This window comes from Uloborus diversus, chromosome 1 (assembly GCF_026930045.1).
Source record: "Uloborus diversus isolate 005 chromosome 1, Udiv.v.3.1, whole genome shotgun sequence".
NCBI lineage: Eukaryota > Metazoa > Arthropoda > Arachnida > Araneae > Uloboridae > Uloborus > Uloborus diversus.
The window spans coordinates 126,536,841-126,547,413 of record NC_072731.1 but is presented as its reverse complement, the minus strand read 5'-3'; the positions used below and the strand labels follow the sequence as shown (position 1 = coordinate 126,547,413).

At 31.8% G+C, this 10,573-nt stretch overlaps 1 protein-coding gene across 1 annotated transcript in view; it reads left to right on the top strand.

The window, feature by feature from the left end:
- Nucleotides 1–9,926, top strand: part of LOC129221152 (cytochrome P450 4c3-like) — a 56,168-nt gene extending 46,242 nt beyond the window's left edge. The window contains exons 10-12 of the mRNA XM_054855602.1: nt 3,206–3,272; nt 5,839–6,018; nt 9,541–9,926. Coding sequence (XP_054711577.1) covers nt 3,206–3,272; nt 5,839–6,018; nt 9,541–9,701 — 408 coding nt within the window. The 3' untranslated portion in view covers nt 9,702–9,926. The remainder of the gene's footprint in view (nt 1–3,205; nt 3,273–5,838; nt 6,019–9,540) is intronic.
- Nucleotides 9,927–10,573: the final 647 nt, after the last annotated feature.

Sequence of the window (10,573 nt, the reverse complement as noted above, 5' to 3'; positions counted from 1 at the left end):
GTAAAAGTACTGGAAGAACTGAATTACTTTTAGAGTAATCGCAAAAACTTAAAAAAAAAAAAAAAAGCATATACATTTTTTCGTATTTACAAAAATAAATAAGTCAAAACAGTAACATAAAACGTTGTTTCAGGCACTTATTCAATTATTCTGTAGATAACCATATTGGCATGTGAAAAGCTTTAACTTTTGTTTTGTTCCTTTTTTCATTTCTGAAGAATAAAAGCCATACTGAAAAAAAAAAATAGTACTAAAGTATTGAAATGTGTTACACTGAGTGCAACTTACCTACTGTGGCTTCCAAAATTATTCGTACGCTTTAAATGTGTGTGGTTAAAAATGAAGTGCCTAGAAATTGAAATAAATAGTACTTCAGTACTTTTTCATACTGTCTCTATATTACATCAACCCAACATTTTTTACAAAATATTGACTGTTTGAAATGGGCCAAAAACGAGGTGACATAGAAATATTTTCAGAAAAATTCGAAATTAAAGTTGTCGTCTGTCGTTTTCTTTTTTTATTATTTTTTCAATGCAGTGGTTAAAAGATTGTTTGGTATTAATTTTTGCTTGTTTACTTCACAAATTCTACGTATTATTTTCAAAATGGGTCGAATTCGCAAAGTAACAACAGAAGCAATTCGAAAATGTATTAATTCTTCATTATATGCGAAGTAAAACAGTTCGAAATATTGCAAAAGTAGTTCATTTATCCCATACTTCTGTGTAATACTTAAAAAAAACGCTTTAAGGAAGAAAATTGGATCGAAAATAAGGTGAGAAATGATTGACCAGCAAAATTAACAAAATGCGATCAGAGATTTATAATTAGAAAATGCGTTAAAACCCACGTTTGAGTTCTGTGAAAGTTTCTGCATAATAGAATGAAACATTTTCGTTCCAATTTCACCTGTAACTGTTCACCGTGTTAGCAGAAAATGTTTAGTTAGTGTGAAAAACAGAAAGTTTAGGATTTCCTTTGCAAAATCATTAATAAATTAACCCGAAACTTATAGAAATACACTGCAAATCTTAACAAATGTAGCACATTTTTTCTTCGAGAGAGAAGGTGGAAGGTGATTTCTTAGAAAATTATAGAACACTCGTCTTTTTCCATTGCGATAACGATGGCCAACTGGCAACTTTTCTCAGTGTTGGTCTGAAGCCTCATACCCAAAAGACGCATATAGAATCTTCCGATACCACGTGTTGGGGGCGTGGCCAAGTCTCAACTGCTGAAAAACGGACAATATCAGCAACTAATACGTGGGTAAAAGAATCAAGCCCTTCCATGAGTCAAGTATCTTATTTACTTTGTACTCTAATAATGAAGGTTTTAAAAGGAATCTTCAATGATGTATATTTTCTTTTTAACTGTTGTTTTACAAACGTTTCGTAGAATCAAGCAATCTGGGAGTAGCCATTTATTAGCAGATAAATCAGTCGAGCTTGTTTCTGATTGGATATTTTAACTGTGTTCTCTCTCTCTCTCTTTTTACTCTCTTTCGACTTTACAGCTTAAACTTACATTCTTCCATTCCTCTTACAAATATTCGTTTTCATTTTTGTTCATTTCCTTATTTATTTATTTTTCAACATTTTTTTCTTTTCTGCTATTTTACTGCAGTTTGAAGGAATTTGCGACTCACATGTTTTCATTTTTCGTTGTGATCAGTATCGAGTATATAATCAACAAAATCATCTATAATGTTACATAAGTTGAATGAAAAGATAAATTTGAAAAGCATTTACTAATAACATAATTTTCTGCATTTTTTATTTACTATAAAATAAAAAACGAGTTGATGTGTGCACCACATGACTTCGTTTTCGCCAATTTCATGATAATATTGCCTTGTAGTAAGCAAGTACGCACTTTAAATATTTTCACCCCTAGTTTTTCCATGCAAAAAGCATTTTACAGATATTTATTTTCTCAATATCTACAATTTAAACATGATTCAATGGACTCTCTAAATGGAAAACACTCTAAATATTGCCAATAGTGACAAATAGAAAACAGATTTGAAAAATATTTTTTGTGCCAAGTTTTCTCACCAACTTGACGATATATCACCAGGTCAAAATGGACATTTCTATTTCGGGCGTCCATACGTTCTTAAGTACATATACACGTGCAATCGGGCCGAAAAACAATTCAACATTCATTCGGGGGTGAGGAAAATTGACATTTAGGCCGATATTCGATTGAATTTTTTTTTTTCGAATACAAGACTTCTTTTACTATGTAAAAAGAAGTTAATAGAACCTAGTATTAAAATCAATTAATTATTTTAAAAAATCAAATAAACAAATACACTAATTTTAGAAGTGCATTTTCACACTACCTGATTTAACTTGACCGGATAAAAAATTGTCCTAATTTAGACAGACAAGCTCTTGCCAGCCATTGGCTCTAATAAAACTAGCTCTATCTATGATTTTTCAAAAATGATTTTATTTCATAGTTTGATACTTCTTGATAGGTACTACTACACACGCTTCAAAGCGATATGGAAAGCATCCAACTAAACCAGGTTGAAAACTGCAGTCAAAATACCCGTTGTCTATGGGAAATAGCTCTATCTGTAAATGTTTTTTGGATGTAGTGTGAAATTTTAAATAGTGGATTGAGCTGTTTTTCATACTGAACGCTTCTAGTTTCAAAGCACTCCTGACTGAGAAAGCAGCGGCACTTGTTTGGATTCACAGTTTATATTTGGAGAAAAGTTGCATATTTATACCTTGTGAGGAGAAATAACAGTTTGTGTTTGCTTGCTCTGCTGCAGTACTGCTACTATTTATAGAGAGCACGCAGATCAGCTTGAAAGTGTATGAAAGGATGAAGATGTCAAGTAACAAATAAGTGGATTTTAAAATGTTGCAGCAGGCCCCGTAATTGAGGGCGGTCGGTGGGAGGGAGGGGATTCAATTGCCTTCTCCTTGGCATGGCAAAATTATGTTTCTGCGTATAATTGGGCATGTTTTTTGTTGTTTTCCGAAAAACTTTTTGATAAAATATTTGCTGCATGTTCCCCACACCCTGAAAATAATCGAAACGACGGCCTGTGCAGCAGTGAAGTTTTTAGTTTCCTCTCTATTGGTTGATTCAGTCAATAGCTAGATAACTTTACAGCAGTTTTAAAAGTGCTCAAATCTTTAAAAACTTGATCTTGTTTTACATTTCAATTTTCTTTTTACAGGAGACGAGACGCCTACTCCCACCAACACCTTTCATTGCCAGAGACTTAGAAGATGACACGGTTATTAGTAAGTTCTCTTGGCCTGTCACAATTGAAAAAAAATCTTGCCTCTAAAGGATAACATTGCTAAAACCTAGTTTCCTTTCCATGGCAGGAAGGAGGGGGGGGGGGATTTCTTTAAAGACTGGTATCGAAAATAATCTAGTATTTGAAAGTGATTGAGCTCACAAAAAAAGTGATAAGAGAGTGTCACTTTCTTTTCCTTGGATGAACAATAAACATTAAAAATGACACTTTCAAAGCAAACACCTAACATTCTTGCTGCTGTGAGTGGTTACGACATCATTGTAATACAGGTTCATACAGAACAGATATTTTTTGAACCACATAATAATCTAGTTTTTTAATATTTTGTTGCAATAAAAGAGAGCTAACAAATATAAAACAAATCCATTAGCACTTAACTTTAAAAAAATCATTGAGTGGTCATTCCATTTCAAATCATCCAGGGGTGGACACCCGAGTTTCTCAGATCTCGATGAAACTTCGCGAGGCTGTTCTATACTTGGATATAAGAATAACTGGAAGTTTTTATCTTAATATGACAATAACTTTTTGAATGGCAGCCCTTTAAAATTTTCCCAAAAACTTGTCGTTAAACAAAAATCGCATATCTAGCAACCGTACATACCATATGCACTTTTCACTATAAAATATTTATTTTTCGAGATAGAGAGTAAATTTTTTTACAATTTGATCGGTACTCTATTGCAAAGTCAAATTTATAATTAGATTTAAGATTTAAATCAGTTAAAACAACTAAAACAAAAATTTAAACAGCAAAATTGTGTTCAATTTCGGACATTTACTTGTTCTTAGAAAGTGCTAAATAGCATTTTTAGCCCTCCAAAACTTCCAAAACCCAATATATTTTCGGAAATTAGATTAAAAATGATATAAACTAATGCAATAAAATTGATGGGGTTTGGCGTTTCTAGAGATAATCAAAAGTGTACTTTTGAAATGCACAAAAGTCTACCAAAAGTGTTCTCTACTAGATCAAAGAATAAACTAATAAATAAAAACAGGCATTCAGCACCATCAAGGCATGTCAATTAGATAAACCAAATTGAAAAAAAAAATAATATTAATATATTAGCTTTTTTTTTTTTTTTTTTTTTGTTAATATTTAGAACGACTGCTGAATGCTGAAGTTGAAAAATAAATAGGCTGGTTCATCTTGGTAAAACACTCAAAATTGAAAAAAAAAAATAAAAATAAAAAAAAGAAGAAGAAAAGAAAAGAAAAAGCGAAAGACAATAAAAGTAAAATCAAAATTAGACGGAAAGATGGAAATAACAGAAAAAGTTCGCAAATTAATTCCTAAACAGTTATTACGGGCGAATGAAGGGACTGATGTTCATTTCTACAACCATACCTAATCGTTTCTCTCATCTGAAAATCTTTTTTTCCTTGTTCAACAGTTTTTACAGTTTTTTCTTCTGTAAAGTATATTATTATTTTTAAAATAACTATTTAGTGATGTTTTGATGAGAAATTAAATTAATGTTTGTATCAACTATTTTCATTATTTTTTCATTCAGATATTTATTTTGTTTCAACGTATTCCATATTTTACATTTTAACAGGAAATAAGACGAAAAATGACTTTAAACATATTATTAAATAATCATTCTCCAATTTCTACAAAAAAATAAGTAAATAAAGAAAAAAAATAAATAAAAAAGTTTTAGTTATGATGGTTGAGACGTGACAAAGTATATGTTTCAATATATCTTAAAGCCTTTAAAATAAGTTTATGAAGTAACAGCAAATGCTTCAATATCCTCATATAAATAATAGCCGATGATCGATTAACCCATGTGTTTCAGCAATGAAACTCGCGCCACGGCATGATAATTTTATAATATGGTTTTGTAGAGTTTAACGTGCAGGGAAATGCTTTATTGTGACAAGGCTGAACTCGATCCGGTGACTTAACCGTTTTATTGGTAAAACTATCATTTTAGGAGAATGAAGAAACATAAAAATAGTCAACAATGACCGCTATCTACTCAAGGCTCCACTGGAGTTAGACTACCAAAATGTCTCGAAACAGGCAATTGCTGCGATCAAATGGAAAAGCAAATTTTCACCCGTCATACCATGACAGGCGACTTTCTATTAGTCTTTAATAATTGCCTTGAAATAAAATTGTGTTTCAAAGGTCTCACGTGAAACGCTAAAAATTATTCAATGATACTTCGAGTTGCATTTGTTGTGATGTTTCTGAACTAAAATATCTTAAAAAAGCTTGTTGAAGAGAAAGCTTCAGCATGTATTTTAACTTGGTGCAAATCAAAAATTTGATTAAAATTTTAAATAAAGGGATTTGAAACATATCCAAAATGATTAATTTTAATCAATACAATTTTGAATAAAACTGAAATGTCAGCAATTAAGTCATTGAACATAAATTAAAATGAATCGATACCGTAATGACTCAAAGCTACGACAGATTTGGGTCACTTTTAATTAACTTTAAGATAAATTGTTACGAAATGAATGAATTTAACTATTTTTTTCTCATTTAAATGTTCCTTCAAATGACAATTCCTTATGAATTTTTATAGATGGTTATACGATCCCGAAAGGCACCAGCTGTGGAATTCTCATCCATATGCTTCATCGCGACCCTGACGTATTCCCTAATCCGGAAATGTTTGATCCTGATAGATTTCTCCTGGTAAATACCACCAAACGGCATCCTTTTGCTTACGTACCGTTTTCAGCAGGACCGAGGAATTGCATTGGTAAGATCCCTTTTTTACGTATGATGATCAAAATCCAATTTAAAAAGAAAGAAGTGGAATTGGTCCAATAACTGATGAATCTTCGAATAGTCTGTTAAATTTGTAATACAAAAATAGTTCTGGACAGGACAGGGTTTCTTTTGTTTATCACTATATGGGATATGAGCCGTGGGAAATTAGAAGAACAAAAGAGCTTAGAAAATTTTTCAGTGGGTAGCATGATTAAAACTACATTTCTTCGTTTCTTTTATTAAAAAAAGACAGGGAAATATCTAAAACTTAGGGTGTGTGTAAAAAATAAAATAATAATAATAATAAAATAAATAAATAAAAAATGTACTTAAAAAATTCTTATTATTTCTTCATTTTTTTTCCGTTTTCCTTTACGCATGTAAATACAATTGACTCTCTGTTTAACGATGTTCTATTTAACGACTTTCTCTATGTAGAGACGACTTTTCTCGGTCCCGGATGCTCCACTGTAGTTTTAAAAGCATTCTATTTGAGAACGCATTCTACTTACGGACGATTTTTTGTGGTCCCCTGAAAGTCGTTAAACAGATAGCCAACTGTATCTCCTATTTTTTCCTCAAAATGGTTTGTCAGGCAATCTTTTGCTATAGCCACTTTTACAGTTTCATTTAGTTCAATTCCCAACTAAAAGAAGTATTTTCATGCAGTTTAAAGTTTCCATTTTTTTTGAGCCACAAAGCTTTAAAAGAGGGATAATAAGTGTCTGGTTAATAACACGCACTATAAGGTACGTTAATATAAAATATTTTAACTATTTGTTAAGGGTTTTGAGTTTAGCTGTTTAAGCTGCTATCAAATAAATATGTAAAAGTTTTTAAAAGTTATTCAATACAGTCATTTTTTTAATAATGGAAAAACACCAAGTTATATATAAATGTTATTAACTTGGTTTCTTCACAATTTAGCATACAGTCGTCCCTCGCTACTTCGCGCTTCGACTTTTCGCTACATCGCGGTTTTTTCTGTTTTTTTTTTTTCTTTTCCGAATATAGTAATTAGCCTTTTTTGTGTGCAAGTTTAAACTTTTTCCTTCAAAAGAATAGCAGAGTATATCTTTTAAGTAAGATAAGCTATTCTGAGGGGCTGTAGGTTGAGGGAGTGAAGGTATAAAATCACCGAAGAAAGTACTATGGGGAATCGCTATCTCATTTTATCTGTTAAACACTAACTGGAAAGTAAAAATCACTACTATTACTGGAGGATAAACACATCTGTTCAATGGTGTTCAAAAATGTACTAGCTTTTTAAGTTGTTTGCGTATGACGGGGCCACATGCGGTCACTAACTGGCAATTAATTCCCCATCGAACAAGTTAAGCTATTTTCATAGATTAGTAGTGTGTAAGAACTGCATGTGTAGATTATTTCTAAATAATAACAATGTGCCAGCTATTACGTCTAATGTATCTCCTTTAATCATATTGTTACAAATTCTGTAAATAGTAATTATTGTAGGAACGTAACCTGTAAATAGTTTCCCGTAATGAATATACAACCCCTTTTTCATTCGGCTAAAGTATACGACCCCTATTTTCTTTCTTTTCATTGATAACGGTCTACTACTTTACAGAAGCGTGTGGAATATTTGAGAAATTTCTTTTCGGTGTATTTAAGCCGTTAGCGATGGATAAACAGGAGAGTTTCGATTCAGATTCGAACTGAGAGTGTGTATTAGCTCTGTTTATAGCGAGGCATTTCGCTGTGTTGTTTTCGTATTTGGAAGTAAATACGTGTGTAAACGTTGAGTTTACGGTGTTGTGTGATAATTGCTTAATTGCTGATGAATAATTTGGCAGTTGTTGAAGATCTTTCCTGTACATAGTGTAAATAAATTTGATGTGTTTTTATCAAGAACTGTGTCTTCATTTCAAGAAAGTGGAAGTCGCACCGAATCCGTTACAATATTTTGTGCAATATGTTCAGTAATAAAAATGTAATGGTGGTAAAGGGTGCTGTTTCATGCCTAGGGGGCTCTAACTATGTACCAAATTGTCATAAGTAAGTTTTATGCCCTCTAATTAGAAAAATATTGGGTTTATAAGTACATAATCCTACTTCGCGGAAATTCAGCTATTGCGGTAAAGTCTGGAACGAATTAACCGCAATAAACGAGGGTTGACTGTATACCCTATACCAATGTACCACACTGTATATGCGCTACATTTAATGTTATATTCCCGATAATCCACTAGTTAATTTTCATACTTACCTAAACGGCTCACAAAAATGGAAAAAAAAAAGATAATATTTAACAACATGAAAAATACTAAAGAATTTGTAAAAAAAAAAAAGATGATAATAGTTTATCACTTTGGTTGCACTCATTAAGACATGGCCGCTGTAGTGTATTTCCTTAAGTGCCCACTATGTTCATTTGTGGGCCACTAAGCTATTTACGTAGATTATAAGAGCAATGTTATTAAAAGTACAAAATTCCCAAAATGTTGACGATACGTATTTTGGAGTAAGATAAATCCCTTTTTCAATGCGGAGGAAGTCATCTTATGCATAGAAGACAATTCAAAAACGTGAAGAAATATGTAAAAAGCTGGTGAAGCAGCAAAAACAGAAGATAAACGAGCAACCAATGAGAGCAATTGAAGTAGGGTTATGTACTACCTTATTTTGGTAGACAATCACAAATGCTGAAGTTTTTACTTATAAATTTTTTTATGACTGAATAGCAAATGTTTTCAAGGTGGGTTTAAAATTCGACGAAACATATGTTTTTTTCGGAAAAAAATTTAAGACATTTTAAATTAAGAAAAATTTTCCGAATACTAAATATGTAACTAAACAGATACAAATCAGACGGACAGTTATTTACGTTCTACTTTACACCGAAACCGGAGTTAATTCTTTAGAGGAAATCGTAATCAAAAATAAAAAGGACAAGGTTTTTAAAATGATTGTATCAGAATGCCAAATTTTACAGAAAACTCATTGTGAAGAGAGGACAATCAATAGAACTCAAAGAAATAAAACAGGAAAAACGTATAGGCTTAATAGTTTAAAAATTAGTTTTGCAAAAACAACGAATAGCGTAGCTTTCATGAGAATTGAGAAGAGTTAAAATGGAGGGAATGAATACTTTCATTCGTGAAGCAAAGACCCCAAGTCATGTGATAGACTTTAGAGCAAAGCATTAGGAGAAATGAGATTTCTTTCGCTAGTTTCATGCAAAACGTGTCAACCAGTCGTCGTTGGTGAGTCACGTGACTTGGGAGCATTGCCTTAGCTTCGGCTAAGATAATGATTGGACATGCTTCCTCCATTTACTAATTCCTGCTCTAAGGTCATGCCTCTATACAAAACTCAAAATACTATCTATTCTGCTGCTTTTTTTTTTTTTTTGAAGGGCGAAAGCATTTTCGCTGTAGCGAGTGTTTCATTGATCTAAAAATTATCGCAAGGATGTGGGGATAACATGTCGACTCTGCTTTGTAATAAATTTTCTCTATCAATGAATTACCATTCCTATTCTTTCCAGGTCAAAGATTCGCAACGTTTGAGGCTATCACCGTCATGGCAACCATTTTGAGGAAGTTCTGTATCAAGTCCAGAGACCATCTTGATAAAGTACACATCGTCGACGAATTGGTCCTCAGGAGTGATAATGGTCTCTACATGACGTTCGAGCCCAGACGATAAGGTGAAAACAATTTGAAAACAATGACTGTTTACAATGTTGGAACTTTTTGCTCTTATGCTGTCTTCTCGTCATTTTTCACATCTATGTCATTTTCAACTTCATTTACCAGCCATATGAAGCTTCTAAACAAATTTTAGAATGATACAGAAATGAAACATGGAAAGATTTGATTCATCTGTGTTAATGTAATATTTTCTGTTTGCTAAATAAAATAATTTTACTAATATATTTCATCCATGTTTTTGTTCATGTATTCTGAGAGGAACTATGTTTCGCAACATTTTACCTCCGAATAGTGATGTGAAATACCCGGATATTTATTTTTAGGGGTAAATACCCAAAATGGGTATTTACCCGGGTATTTATTTCAAAAATTTATATTCAACTAAAATACTTTTCTGTATGTTTTCCACTATGTATATATGTAACCAACCATATATAAAACAATAAATTTTTGCCCAAAAATTGTATTTTGATCACATATTTAAAGAACTATTGTGTGAAACAACGTAGCAATCTAATATGATATTCACATTAAATGTGTTGGATATGCCTAATCAATGTTGATAGCCTAATTTCAGATATAAAAAGCCATTCTACAAAAAGTAAAAAGCTTAACTGGTTACAAAAAAAGAAAACATCAATTTTTTAAGGTTCTAGTCTTTTATAACCCAATGATATGTCCCTGCATGACATCAAAATGTAATGAAATGTCAATAATAATAGTTTGAATAAATTTTCATCATAAAGTACTGGAGAGCAAATGCAAATGAGCAAGGCAACAGAAAAGAATATTTTGTTTTTTACTTATTAATGTGAAATTTGTTTCTATATATTTGCCACGTTACCACTTAAACAGCAATAAAATAAA